The following is an 18,252-nucleotide window of genomic DNA, read 5'->3' as shown; positions in this document are numbered from 1 at the left end:
CCCATAGCAGACAAGGTGTTTTAAACTGGGAGGATTTGTAACACTATAGCCGGCGAGGACCATTGAAGAAGGTAGAAGAGTGGCACGGAGGGAAACTTACTTAATGAGAGTGAAGAAGCCGGACCCTAAGTCAGAACGGGGATCTTGAAGTGAAACTAAAGGGAAGCTTCGGTCAACGACTCAACGTACTTGGGATGTTAGTGGGTCTAATATGGGCTGGGCCCTATCATGGGTCACTTAGAGTCCAATGGTTATGGACTTATGCTTGGGCCTGAGTTTATGTTATGTTATTAAGTCCATGTCTTTTGTTTTCTGCATGTCCTTTATTTAGTCTTCTATATTAAGTCCAGTATAGTAAGTCGGCCCATGGCCTATTCTGTTTCCAGAATGTAATGGTAACCTTATATTAGGCAGTGTTTTTATCTCAAAAAGTAATAGCAAAAATCCTAGTTTCCTTTCTCTTACTTACCCTATCTATATTTTGGAGGAGCTCTCCTCGAGAGAGCAATTTTCCTGTGCATTTATTATTCACTGGTCGGATGTGTTACAAAATCATTTGAATCGAGAGAAACCATGGCCATGGGAGGAGACTCTTCCTCAAAAGATGGTTCCATTGACTCCTCCAACATTGGTTTTCTGGTTCCTCTCTCTCTTCATCTTTCTCTTTCTTCGTTGTTCTTTTTGTCCTTTCGTGGTTTCTTTCTTTTATTGATTTATATCTGGCTCTATCTCTGCCGTTTGAATTTGATTTTTGTGGAAATTGTTATTGTTCTGGGGTAGTAAATATCATGGGATTTTTGCAGCTATTGAAGAAACACGGTTGGAAAGAAGGTACCGGTCTTGGTGCTTCCGAGCAGGTTCTTTCGTTCGTTCTTCTTCTGTCCTATTTTTTATTTTTTCAAATTCGAAAAATCTATGTTGTTTATTCGCTTCCTTGAAAATGCATTTTGAGATGCAGTTCCAATGTTCTATAGCTGGGGAAGAAAATTTAGAGTTCTAGGTTTAAGCTGGCTGGAAAAGATTGAATTGTGGTAAATAAAAGTTTGCTAGAAGCTAGAATATGGTAGCAGGTTACGTCAGTGTTATTCGGGTTGGTAGGATTATAGTTTTGTGGTAGGAAAGGTCAGGAAGATTCCCGTGTACTTGGGCTTTTGCGTATTTATACGATCAATAAAATCTTATTTACCGATAAAATTAAAAGGAAAGGTCAGGAAGTTTTGTGAGTTTTAAGGTTTCATTATCGTGTAACCACAGTGACCCACCCGAGATTAGCAACATTAGAATTTTTTGGTTTTGTGGGTTTGAGAGCTAATAAAAATGATAAAATATTGGTTTTTTCAGGGTTCTTATGCTTTGGATTTAGGGTTTGTAAGGTTTAGAAATAGATGTTTGATTGCAGATTCTAAAGTATTGATTAGTTGCAGATATCTATTTTTTTTACTAGTAAGAAAATTTATTTATCCTCATAATTAGACATAGCCCACGTATACAGGTAGCATACAAGAGAGAAACACCGAATTACAATCTACGAGCTAGAAAAAGCAGCATAAAAATCATTAAAGGTAATTCCCTCCATTACAATAGCCTTAGCCTAAAGTAACAAAGAATAGAAAAATAAATCTCTAATCGCCCCCAATGAACGTTCTATATTTTCAAAACAATGTACATTCCTCTCAATCCATATGTACCACAAAAGACTTCACACCTAGATAGATAGATTTTAGGCTTCACACCTAGATTCCTTGGGTTCATGCCCAGAATTTTCTTGGCTTTACCCTTTCAGGTAGGTTTGCATTTCACAAACCTCGGAAAGGTTCGTGGCTTTTAAATTTTTACCTAAAACAATGAATACAGGAAAGTGATACTCCTTTAAGGGAATTGGATTGAATCCATTATGCAACAAGCTTAGATTTTCTTCTAAGCTTGGTTTGTTTAGGTATTGAAATTGTCAAGGGGCTAAAATGAACCAACTGCAATCAAGTTTCATGTATAGCTCAAATGACATTTCCTCCCCTATAATAATGGGTGAAGGGTGTGGCGAAGGGTTCAAGATCTACCAATTGCGTTTATAACTTAATTATCAGAGAAAGAAAAAAACTTCACCTATTGTTTCCTAATGCCAGCCAAGAGATATTTCATAAACTAGTGTTTAAAGGGGTAGAACATTGGTGAATGGATCACACCGAAAGATATATAGGTGTTGTGCTGTTGTTGACACGTTTATTGCCTGAATTGGTCATGTTGGAGCTTCCTCTACTTTTTAGGTGCGAAGAAATTACAAGTATGACTTTCCTTATGTGGTAGCTACACTTTCAATGTTAAGTCTTCTTTTGGAATGTTAGTTTTCTTTCATATAATTTGTAATTTTTATGGGCTAAATTACATACAGTGGGTTGATGATCTTAAAGGCATGTGCACAGTTATATGCAATTTTTTTTATAAGAATAAAATGTTCTATATTTTTTTATTGGCACTGGGTGTCTAGGAACAATGTTCTGACTAATCCCAGAGGTGCACAGGCCCTTGGCAATAAGTTTTCCGCAAGTGCACTTCGAATAATTCAAAGAGAAAATCCTCCAGTCCAATGGCCCCTAGAGATTATCTGCACCCAAGGGGATTTGAACCTTAGACCCCGGGGGGAGCATACCCCCAAGCCCAAAGCCTTTACCACTTGAGCCAACCCCTAGGGCTTTAGGAATATAATAAAATGTTATTGATTGAACGATATGCATAACTCAAGTACAAATTTAAAGGTGCCATTTAAAGGAGCCAACCTCTTGGTTCAGCTGGTCTGCACCTCTTTTATCTGTTTTTTTTTTTTTTTCACTCTGTAGTGTCTTTACCTATAATCCCAGTTTCTGGGATGGAAAATGTAATTATTTTCTTCATTGTTTAAGCAGGGTAGGTTGGAGCCTGTACAAGCATTTTTGAAGAATAATAAACGAGGCCTGGGAGCAGATAAAGTGAAGGTGGCAGCCAAGAAATCTTATGTCACTGCTGCATCTAACAAGAAAAATGACCAGGTGAATTGCTTTATCCTAAAATTTTATTTATTTCTTTCTTTGTTCACTTTATCGTTCTTCATTTTTTCTCTCTTTTTTTGGTCTGTGGGAAATGCTAACCTTGAAAATATATATAAAAATGTTATTTGAATGAACCTGATCTCAAAAATCCAGAAAATAGTTCTAGAATGGAGGGTTGTTTTTGGCAAAGGGAAATTTGTTTATATTGATTTGTCACCCATTGGTAAGTGTACAAATATGCTTTTGTGGCAGGAGAAACAGGCTTAAATGAGGGGTTGATGATAGAAACTGGGTCAGTAGTAAACTCTTGGATGCCAATTATTATTTTTTTATAAATAATAAAACTTCATTAAAAAGCACAAGAGGCCCTACCTAAGTACACATGATGCGTACAAGAGAGTCCACTATATAGAATGGCATGAACGTTCATGATTTTCTTGTATCTTTAGACCCTCATGCATAGGTATTACTCCTGTATATGTCACGTGTACCTGGCTATGCATAGTTTAATAAAATTCTTACTTACTTAAAAAAAAGAGTTCACTATCTAGAATGAGGAAGAGATACGAGAAAACCATGAAATTTGAGCCAATTAAAGTCTATAAAAGCTATCCGAAGGAAGAGATTATTGAAAAAGAAAGTTTTGAGCTCCTCCAACATCTGTTCACAGTCCTCTAAATAAAATTGCTTTCCCTCTAAATACATCATATAAGGCAATTGAATGACAAGTTGAATGTTCAGAAAGGAAGACTGTGTTTGAGATCCAACACTTCTCTACATCCTACAAGGAGAAATAGAGGAGCAGGTAGCTCCCCTTCCTAAAAGTTTCCGTTCTACGTTTTTATCCAAAATTTGGCAACAATTTGACCTATCCATCCCTCAAGTCAATATTCCTAGCAAATTTTCACATTTGAGGAGGTTCCAATTTGTGGAAGTTGGTTGAGTATAGATTCTTGAGATTATACTATCTAGACCACAGAAAAATAGCTTATCCTCAGTAGAAATTAATGATCTCCAAATTTGTTTGTAAGGTAATTTGTCGAGTCAAATTAAGTAAAACCCTTTGCTTTTAAGATCTTGCCGTTCTTTTTTCTTTTCTTTTTTATGTTGTCTGCATGTTTTCATGGGTTTGCTGTTTTGGACAGCTGGGTGGTCAGTTCTAAGTTTTATTTTACCTATATTTCTTTCAATGCATGTTTTGTAGTTGGATCTTCATTTCCATTGAGTTTTTTATTTGCACAAGTCCGAGGGTTATAACTTTTTTTCGTTTTCTAAATAACATTTGTTTCGATTTTTTTTTTTTTTTAAAACTTTATAAACAGTAAAGGCACTTTAAGAACTTACTTGAAGTTGTCAATATTGGAGCCGGATCAAATATTGGACTAAAAATTAACTTTTTGAAATTTTCAAAACGAAGAAAAGGTAATGAATAAAAGCAGACCATTCACGGTATAACTTACTGGTGCTGGTATGTTATACGGATTGTTAGAAGATGCTATTCTGCCACTCTGTTGGATGGTTTTGAGTTATTGGCTTACAATTTCGAAGCGATGGCTAATCACAGATTGTGATTAAATTGCAATGCGACTGATCAAATTGAAATATTCGACATCCAGCTTTTGGACTTGATTATTCTAATTGCTTTATCTAGTTTTTTTTTCCTCAAATCGTTCTTTCCCATTTCCTGCAAATTACTTATATCATTGCTAATCGAGGATCATTTGCCTTTGAAGAAATGTAAGACACTCTCAAAGAGGACGAGGAAGATGCAGGAGCTGGAAAAGCAGTTGCAAGAGAAGGAATTTGAGCGGACCTTTTATAGGGAGTTTTGGCCGGATAATGTTTGATGGACAACGATCCACTTGCAACTATTTAACAGCTCATTTTATAATCAATCAGTACACTTTATTGAAAATAGTTTTAATTTCACATAACTACCTTTTATTTCAAATAGAATTGTAAAGAAATAGTAGAAAATTTGTAAATCCATGATTTTCCTGGTTGTATCACAGCTCATATTTATTCTGTGCAGCTCCAATGGACAACATTAGATTTATTGCTCTCTCTTGTCCCTGATTTAAAGAGGGTCCCCAACCCCCGGATTGAATCTCAGAACTTCCAATTTCCCACCAAAGTAGAAAATCTCATAATAGCTAAAAAAAAACTGTCTCAGGATAGGCCCTCCGATTTCATTACGCAGGTTCAAAACACCATTAAGACACTTTATGAAACTCTCATCTCATATTAAAAGCTTCGGTTTGAGAGGGATAGAAATTTCTAATTTTCTATGCTGGTCAATTCACATCAATTTCAAACCCAATTCAATCCATGCAAGCTAGTTTAGTGGTCCACACACATGGAATGGATCAAATTCAATTTATTCTGGCTCCAAATGTGAGGGAATAGAATTTCCTGTTAACATACAAAAACGGGTACCGCAAGAACAAATATAATCAGCATCCTAACTATGTATTGACAGGAGCACATCGTAGCCAAGACTGTCAACGGGAACTGCGGTTTCACTTTATCGTTTACAAGCAATTATCATATCTTTTTCTTGTCGTTATCAACTTTAAGGAGCTGGACGGGAGCAGCTGGAATTTTAACCCACCATTCTTTAACCCGCCTAACCCACCTGTCGCTGCTTTCTTTCCTATATGGCATTTCCCTTGTGAAAAACTCTAGAAATACTAGTAGAACTATGTATCTTAGAGGCACAAACGCAAATGCTGCAGCCATGAAAACCATCAGTAGAGCAACCTTGTCTGTGGCCTGAAAATGACAAAACAGATAACAATATTTTTTTTTTATAAGTAAAAGGAAATATATTAAATCATGACAAGGGCAAGGCCCGAGTACACGGGGTATACAAAGAACAGATAACAATATAACCTAGCAGGAGCCAGAGAAAGTTCAGTGGAAGAGCATAAGGGGAGTAATAAGTTTTCAGTTAATTCCTTTACAAGGTGTTGACCGTCCAACAGCATGTCTTTTTTCCATGGAAGAGCATTTGGAGGGTTGTTGTGCCATCTAAAGTTGCATTTTTTACATGGACAGCTGCACTTGGGAAGATTTTGATGGTTGATAATCTAGGGAAACGTGATATGATTGTTATGGAGTGGTGCTGCATGTGCAAGAAGAATGGGAAATCGATTGATCATTTACTTTTATATTGTGAGGTGGCTAGAGAGTTATGGGCTGGCATTCTTAGTAGAGCTGGGCTGAGTTGGGTTATGCCTAAGAGTGTGGTGGATCTATTAGCATGCTGGAATAGGCATCATAATAGCTCTCAATTGGCTGCGGCATGGAGGATGATACCTTTGTGCTTAATGTGGTGCTTATGGACAGAAAGGAATGATAGGTGCTTTAACAACAAGGAGTGAGCAGTGGGGGAAATCTGGAATTTCTTTGTGTTTTCTCTTGTTCAGTGGTTTTTTGCTATCGTACTAAAGGGAGGGAATGTTCATGATTTGTTGTCTTCTTTTCGGATTTCTAGAATGTGATTAGGTGTCTCATTTTGTATACTTCCTGTGCACATGGGCTTTATCTAGTTTCATTCATTTCAATGAAGTTTCTTATTTATCCAAAAAAAAAAAAAAAAAGCAGGAGCCAGAGAAAGAAATTCCTATTAAGATTTGTGTTCAAACAAAAAGCTTAAGGTCTTGCTCATTTGAATACGTGAGTCGTGACCTATAAAAAATTACTAAAGATTTGCATCTTTACCTCAAAACGTGTTATTAGAATGCAAATGTAGAGAAGGAACACAACTTCAATGCTTTTTCTAACTAACTTGATTTTCAGTCTTCGCCATTATTAAGAGGAATGCTTATTTTGCAGTTTAAAACTATAATTCTCTAAACAATATTTTTTGAAGCTTTAATCTCTATACAAATATTTTGGTGCAGTCATTTTTTTTATAGGTAAATAAATTTTATTGATCCACGTAAATAGACAAAGCCTGAGTACACAGGGAGTATACAAGAAAGAGCCTAGTTACAATCTAAGTGCTACAGATAGTAGCATAAAAGTCATTAAGACTCGTTCAGTTCAATACAATAGTAGATGCCCAAAGGAGAAGAGTGTGAAAGAAAAAGGCCCAAAAACCATCCGGACAACGTTCCCTATTCTCAAAACAGCAGCCATTTCTTTTAGTCCACGTGCACCACATTAAGCATAAATGTATCATCTTCCATACAGCTGCAATCTGGCGGTTGCCTCTTAGCCCTTGCCAAAAAGACAATAAATCAATCACCCTCCGCGGCATGGCCCAAGCGATGCCAAGCCTCGAGAGGATCTCATCCCACAATACCTTAACTACTTTGCAATGAAAAAGAAGGTGGTCCACTGATTCACTATTGTGTTTGCACATGAAGCACCAATCCATTATGAAGAGTCCACACTTCCTTATCTTGTCATAGTTAGTATTTTATCATGGGAAGCCACCCACCTGAAGAAAGTGACCTTGAGGGGGACCTTGCTCCTCCTGATGCTCTTCAAGGGGAAGGCATTGGGGAAGTGAATCGTCAAGGCCTTGTAGTAAGAACGGACTGAAAATTTCTTATTCTCTATGCATGTCCATAATAGTCTGTCTTCCCCTCCAGCCCTTATCTTCAACTCATGTAGCACGCTATAGGAGTTAGTGATGACGCCCACCTCCCAATCCTGTGCCGCTCTAGTGAATCTCATAGACCAATGTATGGAATCAGCAGTAAGGCACATATTATCAACCATTGAGGAACTCTGATCAGACGCTATCCTATAAATAGAAGGGAAAGCGTTTTTCAAAGCAACATCACCACACCAAATATCATGCCAAAATCTAATTTGTGTGCCCCTTCCCACCACGAACCTGCAATTACCACGAAAATCGTCCCATTCACTCTGGATAAGTTTCCAAACTCCCACACTATAAGCTCCTCTTACTTCCTTTGTACACCAGCCACCCTACACACTTCCATATTTGCAATCTAAGATATTCCTCCAAAGAGCGTCTCTCTCAAGATGATAACGCCATAACCATTTATCAAGGATAGCCTTGTTGAAAGTTCTCAAATCTCTTAAGCCCAAGCCACCGCAAGACAAAGGGGTGCATACTTTATTCCATTTGATCAAATGGAATTTCTTTGTATCCTCTAAACCTCCCCATAAGAAATTCCGAAAAATCTTCTCCAGTCTATTCGCCACCCTTGCCGGCACAGGGAATAAAGAAAGGAAGTACGTTGGAAGGTTAGATAACATACTCTTAATAAGTGTGATTCCCCCCCCCCCCCCCTCCCTTCCCCTAAGATAAGTAAATTCTCTTTCACCCTGCCAGTTTTCCTTCAATCTTCTCGATAATCCCTTCCCACGTTGCCTTAGATTTATGAGGGGCCCCCAAGGGGAGTCCAAGATACTTCATAGGCAAGGATGAAACCTTGTAGCCCAGAATGGCTGCCACCGTACTTAGGTTGTTGACCGAGCCAACGGGGATTACTTCCGACTTGGATAAATTCACCTTAAGGCTGGATACAGCTTCAAAGCAAAGAAGAAGTGCTCGTAAAGAGTGGAACTGATCTTGATCCAGGTCACAGAAAATCAATGTATCATCAGCGAAGAGAAGGTGGGGAGATTGTCAAGCTACCATGCGAAGAACTGCTCATCGTGAAACCAGAGAGAACCCCATTCCACCGCCCCTCTCAGCATTCTACTCAGCACATCCATGACAAGAATAAATAATAGCGGGGAGAGAGGATCCCCTTGTCTCAAATCTCGAGAACTGTTGAAAAAACCTTCAGGAGTGCCATTGACCAAAACAGAGAATCTGACTATTGTAATATAGTGCTTTATCCACTGGCACCATCTTTCCCCAAAGCCGTACTTACCAAGGATATACAACAAAAAATCCCAATGCACATGATCAAAAGCCTTTTCTATGTCCAGTTGACATAAGATACCTGGAATGCCGGATCGGACTTTGCTCTCCAAGCACTCATTGGCGATGAGGACTGAGTCAAGAATTTGCCTTCCTTTCACAAAAGAATTTTGGGACTTCAAGATGATCTTCCCCGGGATTTCACTCAATCGCTTCGCTAAAACTTTGGAAATGATCTTGTAGAGCCCACTTATCAAGCTTATGGGACGGAAATCATTCACTTCCACCGACCTCGCCCTCTTGGGAATGAGGGCGATGAAAGAGGCATTGAGACTCTTCTCGAATTTCATAAGAGAATGAAATTCAATAAAAACCTTCATAAGATCCTCCTTAACAATGTCCCAACAAGCATAAAAGAAAGCCATTGGAAAACCATCAGGTCCTGAGGCTTTATCTTTGTTCATACCTTTTAACACTCCAAGTACCTCGTTTTCATCAAAAGGCCTTTCCAACCAAGCCACACTTAAGTGGTCAATGGAATCAAAGGCTAGTCCGTCAACCTTGGGCCTCCAAGTGTATTGCTCTGTCAAAAGCTTTTCATAAAAGTGGACAATATGGTCCTTAATGGCATCTCTACCCAATAAAACTCTGCCATCAGCATGGAGGGCCTCTATGGCATTATTTCTTCGGTGGGAGTTTGCAACTATGAAAAAACTTTGTGCTCCTATCCCCTTTCTTCAACCAAAGAGCCCGTCATTTTTGTCTCCACATAATCTCCTCCATAGCAGTAATTTTGTAATTTTCTCTAGTTCAGCAACAACAATCAATTTTCTTGCCATATCATTATCCGATAATGTCCTTTCTACTTCTTTTTCATCAAAGACTTCCAGATTCCATTTTCTTAGATCATTCTTCAAAATTTTTAGTTTCCCAACCAGTATAAAGCTAGGAGTGCCTGTGAACTGATAAAATGCCCACCATGCGCTGATTTTCTCGACGAATCCATCCACCTTCAACCACATGTTCTCGAACTTACGGAGTCCCTCTTGAATACCCCCACAGTCTAGTAGAAGGGAAAAATGATCTGAGCAAAGGCGGGGGAGCCGTTTTTGGCATAGAGTGGGAAAGTGAGCCTCCCAAGAAGACGAAACAACGAACCTGTCCAATCTTGACCATGCCCTTCCATTTGACCAGGTAAAATCTCCCCCCGCCAAGGGGAGATTCACCAAGTCTAAATCAAACAAGAGCGTGGAGAAATCAGTCATGGCTGAATCTGAGCTAAAAACCCCTGAGAGAATCGGGTCTACGGCCAGTTTGTATGCGTGGGAAGGCCTGTCTGAGCCCTGTGGGCTTACGGCCCATGAATGAGGCCTTGAGGCCAGAGGTTGAGGGCAAACAGTGCCCACCTCAGTTGAAGCCAGCCTGTCCGCGTGAAGCCTGTGGGCTTGAGGTCCGTGAGCAAGGCCTTGTGGCCGGTAGCTAAGGTCTTGTGGCCTTTCTATGGCCCGTGGGCTTGAGGCCTGCGATCAGGGTCTTGTGGCCTGTCTAAGGCCCGTGGGCTTGAGGCCTATGATCAGGGCCTTGTGGCCCAAAATTGAGGGCAGACAGGCTCCCTCAACAAAGTGGGCTCTATAGCCTTCCCAATATCCTCTGCTCTTCTCGACGCCTTTTGAAAATCCTCTTCAGCGCCAGACTTTCTTCCCAGATCGACCTCCCTGCCTAGTCCCATCACCATACTCAATCCTAGGTCCACCTTTTTCATCAAAAAGGAAACATCTTCTAAGACTCCTGAAAGTTGAGCTCTGACAGCCCAAAAAATACCTTCTACGTCCCCCAGCTTTTTGCACCTATCGGGAGACCCCCCCGTGACCGCTGGGCAAGATGCATTTCCACCTTCTGGCGAGGAGCTGGCCAAGACCTAGGCGTATGTTGCTGAAGTGCTTGGTTCCAGGCTTAAACCAACAGTCCCTCCCCTTCGCGACCCGCCCTATAGGTGCACCACCACCCTCTAATGGCTCGAAGACTCAGCCTAAGAAGATGGTAAGCAAAACCCTCCCATCCACTGCCCTTAGCTCCCTTGGGGATGATCAGTGAGCCCCTTCTTCTATCGTTGTTAAACTCCTCTAACAGAAGATAACATCCCCTTGAGTTTTTTAGAAGTTGCAGAGTGAAGACCCCGTTACCTATCCTCAACTTTTTGAAAAAACCTTCGCACCGACGAGTATCAATGGCTTCCACCACCATTCTAACCACCCATGCAGCTGTCGCACCGTTAATGAGTATAAATAAGGTCATACGTCTGTTTCTTTCAATAATGCAAAAATTGTTGGCACCCACATTTGCGAAAAAGAAAGTTTTTGACTCAATCGTAGAACGCCTAACCGCATCCATAGAAAATAGGAAGGATAGTAAATAAAAGAGGAAATAAAAGAAAGGGAAGAAATTTGGGGAGGGAAGAGTCAGAGGGGAAGAAAGAGATCAACTCCAGCGAGGGGCGCCGGAGGGTAAGGTGCGTGCATGCATGCAGTACGGAGAGAATAGTCAAACATTGCTTCCTAAAATTTTTGACACAAAATCAATCATGGTGTGATAGAGGGACGACAACGGGTGTGATTAGGAGAGAGGAAGAGACGATGGTGCAATCATAAAGGTCATGTTTCATACAAGTTACAATTTAACATTATTCAGTGCACAACCGAGTTTAGTCCTTATACCACATGTCATGCCTGCAAAGTGGCAAGGAAACCTAAAGACCATTCAAACAAAGTATGTTTTTTACTCGGTTAAACCCCATATCCATGTAACGGTCCCCATCACAAGGATCTGGTAAATCATTAACTTTTCACCAATGGGACATGTCCCCTAGAAATCATTTGCACCCAAGGGGCTTAGACTTGGAGGGGAGCACACCAAAAAGACCAATTCCCACTTGAGGAGTCAAGACCCCTCAAGTGGAAGTTTCTAGAGCAACCTCTAGGGTCAAAAGGCATGTGTGTTGTACTTAGAATATTACCAGTGGTTCCAATGTCAGTTATAGACACAAGTGAACCCATACAAGCATGTGTACATGAGAAGGCAGAAAAGCATAATGAAGAGATGGTTGAAACCCAGAATATGGATACAATTTTTCTTCTCTTCATTTTAAGGAAAAGAGATTTTAGTCCTAAAACCTCATGTCATGCCTGCAAAGTGACAAGCTTATTACTTACAAGAACACTCAAGTCAAAGTTTCTAGAGCAACCTTGAGAGTCAAAAGGCATTTGTGTTTGTACTCTGAATCATACCAGCGGTTACAATGTCAGTGTTATAAAAACAAGAGAAATCATACAAGTCTGTGTACAAGTGAAGGTAGAAAAGCAGAATGGAGAGATGATTAAAATCCAAAATATAGATAAAAAATTTATTCTCTTCATTTTAGGAAAAAGAAAAAGAGAAGTTAAACTGGTATCCACTTTTTACTGTATTTTTATTCTTTTATAAGAAAGAGAGCCAATTTTACTGATCTTTTATATAGGAAACAGAGAATGGTTTGGGAATTTACCTGTGGAGGTATGGCAAATAAGAGAGCCCTTATCTTTAAGAGAATAATATTCCCAGCTTGAATTAGTGCTTCAACTTGAGTGATGGCTTCTTGCAATGCCAGCAGCTGCTCTACAGCATTTCTATTTGGGGGAGGTGTTACTCTGAAGGTTTCCAATGTCTTCCCTCTATTAAAATGCTTGCGCCAGAGCATGAGAATCGACATGATAAAAAAAATAGCTGGCAACATGTATCTGATCCACCCCCTGCACGTCATATTTAATCATTTTGTAGCCAAGATTATACATTTACACGAAATTAATGGTCCACTTGTGGTGCAATGTCAGTGTGCTGGGTAAAGGAAATATATATCAATATGGAACTCCAAGTTTGCAAAGCTCCAGCCAAGGACAAGTTACCTCAAAATAGTGTAGCCAGTCAACACCAGAAAGACTGTTGATTTAGAAGAGTCTTCCCATGAGGCCAACAGTTGAAGCCGTCTAGCTGACTCGATAACTGGAAACAGTAGCTCCTACAATGAACAGAAACAATCATTTTATGATTAAAATGGAACTTTCATCATTATGAGCTCCAAAGATGTTGTCTCCAAGGAACCAGAGGTATCACAGAAAATAGAACCCTAATGAGCATGCAATATTGTGGTGTGTTATGTGCTTAATAAAATCCTCTCCAAATGGTATTCCATTTGAGCTTATGTAATAAAAAAGAGGAAAATGCCACTCTCATGAGTCTCACCGAGAGTGGCTCCCGAAAATTCTCACTGATTCCCTTTTTTTTGGCTTAATGAGTAAGGAAGTATTTTTTAATGAGTTTGTGATTTTTATTTTTTTAAATGTTTAAAAAGCCAAAAAAAAAAAAATTGCCTCGTCGGTGAGCTGTGACCAGTGAGAATCAAGGACTTTCTTGTAACCCTTTCTAGCTCCTTTTTATGTAACTAGGTGTATGCTGTTTGTATACCTCATGTGTACTTGGGCTATGCCTATTTACCTTGTCAGTGAGTGGTGACTGGTGTATACTGGAAATAGGGAAATAGGTACCCTGAGTTTCTCCAGTATGGAAACCAAGAGACACCCAATGTCTGAGATTTGAAAAGATATACCGTGTATACCCAGGCACTGATGGTATGTAAGACAACAATTTATTAATAGTAGTAAATAGGCATAGCCCAATACACATGAGGTATCAAAACAGCATACACCTAGTTACATTTTTTTTTTTTTTTTGATAAATACACCTAGTTACATAAAAAGGAGCTAGAAAGACAAGAAAGTAATCGAAGCAATCTCCATTAAGTACACAAGAGATGCCCAAAGAAATAAAGTATGGAAGAAGAAACTTCTTAGCTTGACCGGAGAACGCTCCTTGTTTTCAAAACTTCTGAGCTCATTCCCCCCTTTTCTCTCCTATGTTTCCCTTGCCTCATATGTTCCAAAAACCAAATGGAAATAAAAGAAAGTTACTGGTGGAATTTTTGTTTGATTGGTAGGTTACTGGTGGAATATAATCATAACTAACCTTCATTACAGCAACATTTGTATCAATTCCTTCCACCTTCACTTGGTCCACAGTTGCCTGAGCAGCTTCAGCCCTCCCCGTCTCTAATACTGACTGTTTCACTGCCATTTCCAAGGGATTTATCTCTCCGACACAAACTTCTCCAACCATTACTACTTCTCCATCTAGATTTGCCTCTTTTTGTAATGTGAATCCCAATCGATCTAGAGTTAGAAGTGAAACTGGGGACAACGTTGGCTGCCATTTTGTCAGGGACAGAGTCGACCGTCGCTTTGCACATGCAGTCCCAGTACCATTATGTTGGGTGGCACCAACATTCAGAAGTGCCAAGCGACATGACAAAGTTTCCAAAATTGTATCACCCCCTGGAAGACTTTCAGCCAGGTTGAAGGCAAGTAAGGTTTTGTAATGAGACATGGAAAAGTTGAAGGCTTCTCTAACTGCACGAAATCGGAGTATGCCTATAATAGCCTTTGCAAGTACTTCTGATTTCTGAATCCCTTTAAAGTTGTGTTTCCTAATAAACCTGTGTGCATGCAGGATCTCAAGACATACATCCAACCAATAGTCACGGCGAGAATTGCCTTTAAATTCGGGAAACTCCAAATAAACAGGCTCTGCTCTGTAATGGGAGTATCAAAGAAAAAGAAAACTAAAAATCAGGGCAAGGTAATGATTTAGATGTATAGAGAAGTTGCTGATTATGTATGATAACATACATAGATGTTGACTTGTACATCACAGCTTTATCAAAAAGACGAGCACCCAGAGGTCCAGTCAACTCAGGTTTTATGACTTGCTTCATGTCTGTTGCCAGATCATATCTAATGGCTTGATCATATAGCCCAACTCCCAATGACTCAAAGTACAGAGCATTGTTGGTCAGTGTCAATCGCCCTGGGCAGACAAAAATTCAATACACAACACTGTCTATATAGAAACTACTGATTAAGGAAATGATTAGATAACTGAGTTCATCACCCAAACCAGTCCATTACTACATTGGGCAGACAAAGTTGTAGATCATATAAATAAGCATTGAATTTACACAAAATATATAGAAGCTTTTGGTAACTTTGGGCAAAAGCTGATGTTGCCCTGACTGAGACCTGGCTTTAAGAAGTCATCAGGTACCATAGAGACTTGGAGGACAATCTGGCCAGATAATGTTAAGACAACATCACTTAGTATAGAAGCATTATGCACAAAATATTAACACTGCTGATACACCAGCCATATAGGTGCCTCGTAGGCATCACATGGAGTGTGCTGTGTCATGGATTGAGGTTTTCTCCTTTCTCAGGATCCAATTTAGGCAGGGGCTTATGTTTCCAACTCAACAGTGGACATCTAGGTTGATTTTCCACTTGCAGGAACACAATGACTCACCAGGCCATGCAGAGATTCCAATGTGTTGAAGAACCGGCTGAGTTGGAACAGTACCATCAACATCAATGACAATTTCCCCCTCAGAAAGCTGAAGATTTCCAATTGAAGAGGCGAATGCATTTTTTACAGACTTGATAATTCTGTGGAGGGGTCATGGTATGAATTAATATTAAAATAGCACTTACTATTCATTTATAGAGTCAAAGACTCAAAATACCTTAAGAGAACACAAACGCAGAAGAAGAAACATATTGTTTATAAATGGACTGATTTCCTTTTAAATTTTGTATAATGATCATAGTTTCTGCTGTGATACAGTATTAATTAAATTTCAGTATCATATTTTTCCCCCTTAAGAGAGATAGTCCATCAAAGAAAATATATCAATATATGACTGACTTCAAAATACATTTATTTTCCTATCATTTGCATGTGTTCTACATCTGAAGACTTCTAAACCAACCATATGAAATTACTTGACTCTTGAGTAGTTTTTTTTTTTTTTTTAATGAATATCTCTTGAGTAAATCAAACATTCTGTATCCTTTTTTTTTCTTTTTTTGATAAGTAATAAAAGATTTTATTCCCAAGAAATAGGCATAAGCCCAAGTGCACAGCACGTATACAAAGGAAATATACCTACTACTTTCCAGGAATGAAAGGAAAACTAAAACAGTGTATCCTTTTTTTTCATCGCACACAATAATTTGAATCTTACATTAAATGAAGCTTACACTTCTGTCTAAGTTAATGGTGTCTTTTCTAGTTCCCATCTTACCATCATGATTGATGGCTTGTATCAGCAATATACTCAAATCGTGTGGATTGGAAAGTAAAGAAAGCCTAAACTGATAGTGGCAATTACAACCATGTTAAAAGAAAGAAAGTGTCAGGAAATATCCTAACCAAATCATTCACCTTTTCCACCATACTGAGTGAGTTGAGAACAGCTTTAATAACACTCAGAACTTCAGTTCACAGTTCAAACAATTAATACCACTCAAGAAGCAAACTCATACTTGTCAAGGCTTCGAATGTATTTGTCATATACAAGAAAATGAAGTCGATGTCCTGAAGAACTTGTCAGTGCATCGAAAAGATTGTGAACAGTTATTATATCTGCAACAACAGCACAAACAGGAGCTATTCGTGCAAAAGCCTCTCGGCCAACAGTTTTCTTCTCATCAACCTGATGGAGAGAACAAAAGTAAATGTTGATACCCAGGCACATGATATCGCTAAAATCTGCTACTTGCAGACAGAGCAACAAGGAGATTGATCATGAAAAGAACCTGAATTGCCATAGTCGTAGAATTTGAATAAAATAGTGACCAGCCATCGTCACTCTCTACCTCCTCATTACTACAAGAAGCATTTTCCTACAGTTGAAAAAAGTTTAAAACAGGGTTATCAAGACCCTAAAAACAGAAAGATTTAGCTGTTTTCTTCAAATGGCCCCTCTAATAAATAATTCAATATATCTTTCAATTATCAATGGATAAAAAATATGTGCTGTCTCACTTTATCTGGTGTTTCACTCTGAACATTAGGAGATTCCCATGCAAGCATCATGTCATACGTCAAATGACGGAATTCCTTGTCACTCAAATAATCAGGACTTTTAATCAACAGATCAAGTGCTTGATACGAGCAAAACTCCAGAAAATTCCTAGCATATGTCAAGATATTTTGTACACTCTCGGGTAGCTCTGTCTCAAAACAGTGCTGTAAATCTTCAGTGGGGACTTGAAGGATCCTACAACAAAGTTGGATGCATTTAAAGACGTTAATTCATCATGAGAAAAACTGGTTATGAAGAATCGAATCATTTATAGAACAAAATTAATTAGTATGTTATGAGAATCCACCTATAATGCGGGAAAAAATGCTTTCCTGGAAGAGGGCACCCTGCCTAGTTCCATTCCTTGTCAATGAACACTTAAAACTGACCTGAAGGAAATGGCTAACGTGCTATTTATTTCTTTATTTATTTATTTTGGCGAGCATATGGCTAAAGTATTAAACATATGACACTGAGTTCTGGACACACACTCTAATAAAAAACTGAAACGCAAATGTACAAAGCAAACTAGCGGATCTACTTTGAATCAGAAAGCCGCAATATGTTGAATTTTTCGGTAACTTAAGTCCACCTTATGTCTAGTTAATTTTATAGCCTGTTCGGATAGCTTCAAAAAAGAGTCAAGTTGATTGTATGGCTTTTAGAGTTCAGCCCAAGTTTCCAACTTTGATGAATCTGAAGTTCTGATGAAGACTGAAACGGCATTTGATAGCCTTATATGCTCACATTTTTTTTTTTACACAAATCTATAACGCAATGGGCCTACTTTGTAGAGAACATAAATTGTAAGTCATGTATTTGACTTGTAAGCCATCTTTCTCCCCGACAGAAGCAAGATTTCAATCCAGGTTCTTGTAAAATGGAACTCAGCATTTCTAGCTTATTGTAATAAATTCCCGGTAGTGGTGGTGGGCGTGTTTTGAGACGCTAAAAAGAAAGTACCCTAGCCCTAACATGCCATCCTGGAAAAGACTGATTTAATGATAACTAAAGCAATGGGGAGAGAGGGAGAGAGTACTTGGAACAGCGAGACACGACGGAATTTGCAAGAGCGGAGAGGTGAGGAATTGGATCGGGTGAATCGGGTGGCGAGTCATTCGACTTTTTGCGATTGAATACAGAAGAATGGCTTCTCATCAAGTTCTCCAAAATCCCGACCACCTTTGCATTCGCATTCTCCATAAATTCTCTCTTTACTTTTTTTTTTCACAGTGAGAAAATAAAATCTTTCCTTCGCAAACTTGATCCTTAATTAGTTTCTGCAAAATTTGCATCCATTTCACGGTTTCTGATCCGTTGTCTATTCCTTTCTCAATGCTCTGCCTCGAAAACACCCGCCCTAAATTTTAATA

General features: G+C 39.0%; 2 protein-coding genes across 2 annotated transcripts; one reads left to right on the top strand and one right to left on the bottom strand.

The window, feature by feature from the left end:
- Window positions 1–426: 426 nt before the first annotated feature.
- Window positions 427–5,085, top strand: LOC122299410 (G patch domain and ankyrin repeat-containing protein 1 homolog). The gene is made up of 4 exons (XM_043109675.1): window positions 427–639; window positions 804–857; window positions 2,901–3,023; window positions 4,757–5,085. Exons 1-4 carry the CDS (start codon window positions 574–576, stop codon window positions 4,868–4,870), a joined length of 357 nt encoding a protein of 118 aa, XP_042965609.1. The 5' UTR covers window positions 427–573; the 3' UTR covers window positions 4,871–5,085.
- Window positions 5,086–5,385: 300 nt separating this feature from the next.
- Window positions 5,386–18,241, bottom strand: LOC122299408. The gene is made up of 10 exons (XM_043109672.1): window positions 17,919–18,241; window positions 16,840–17,074; window positions 16,611–16,697; window positions 16,338–16,507; window positions 15,319–15,458; window positions 14,649–14,826; window positions 13,930–14,551; window positions 12,813–12,925; window positions 12,416–12,659; window positions 5,386–5,795 (listed from the first exon to the last, which is right to left on the bottom strand). The coding sequence occupies exons 1-10, from the start codon at window positions 18,080–18,082 to the stop codon at window positions 5,568–5,570; spliced, it is 2,181 nt and encodes a 726-aa protein (XP_042965606.1). The 5' UTR covers window positions 18,083–18,241; the 3' UTR covers window positions 5,386–5,567.
- Between the last annotated feature and the right edge of the window lie 11 nt (window positions 18,242–18,252).

Source organism: Carya illinoinensis, chromosome 16 (assembly GCF_018687715.1).
Source record: "Carya illinoinensis cultivar Pawnee chromosome 16, C.illinoinensisPawnee_v1, whole genome shotgun sequence".
Taxonomy (NCBI): Eukaryota; Viridiplantae; Streptophyta; class Magnoliopsida; order Fagales; family Juglandaceae; genus Carya; species Carya illinoinensis.
The sequence above is the reverse complement of the archived record's forward strand: the minus strand, read 5'-3'. Positions and strand labels throughout refer to the sequence as shown.

Excerpts from the sequence above, each read along its gene's own strand:
- LOC122299408 (XM_043109672.1), bottom strand. The coding sequence starts at position 18,082 with ATGGAGAATGCGAATGCAAAGGTGGTCGGGATTTTGGAGAACTTGATG. Across the intron at positions 17,075-17,918 it reads GTCGTGTCTCGCTGTTCCAA|GATCCTTCAAGTCCCCACTG; the intron begins GTACTCTCTCCC and ends ACTTTGTTGTAG. Across the intron at positions 16,508-16,610 it reads CTACGACTATGGCAATTCAG|GTTGATGAGAAGAAAACTGT; the intron begins GTTCTTTTCATG and ends TCTCTCCATCAG.
- LOC122299410 (XM_043109675.1), top strand. The coding sequence starts at position 574 with ATGGCCATGGGAGGAGACTCTTCCTCAAAAGATGGTTCCATTGACTCC. Across the intron at positions 640-803 it reads CCTCCAACATTGGTTTTCTG|CTATTGAAGAAACACGGTTG; the intron begins GTTCCTCTCTCT and ends GGATTTTTGCAG. Across the intron at positions 3,024-4,756 it reads CTAACAAGAAAAATGACCAG|AAATGTAAGACACTCTCAAA; the intron begins GTGAATTGCTTT and ends TTGCCTTTGAAG.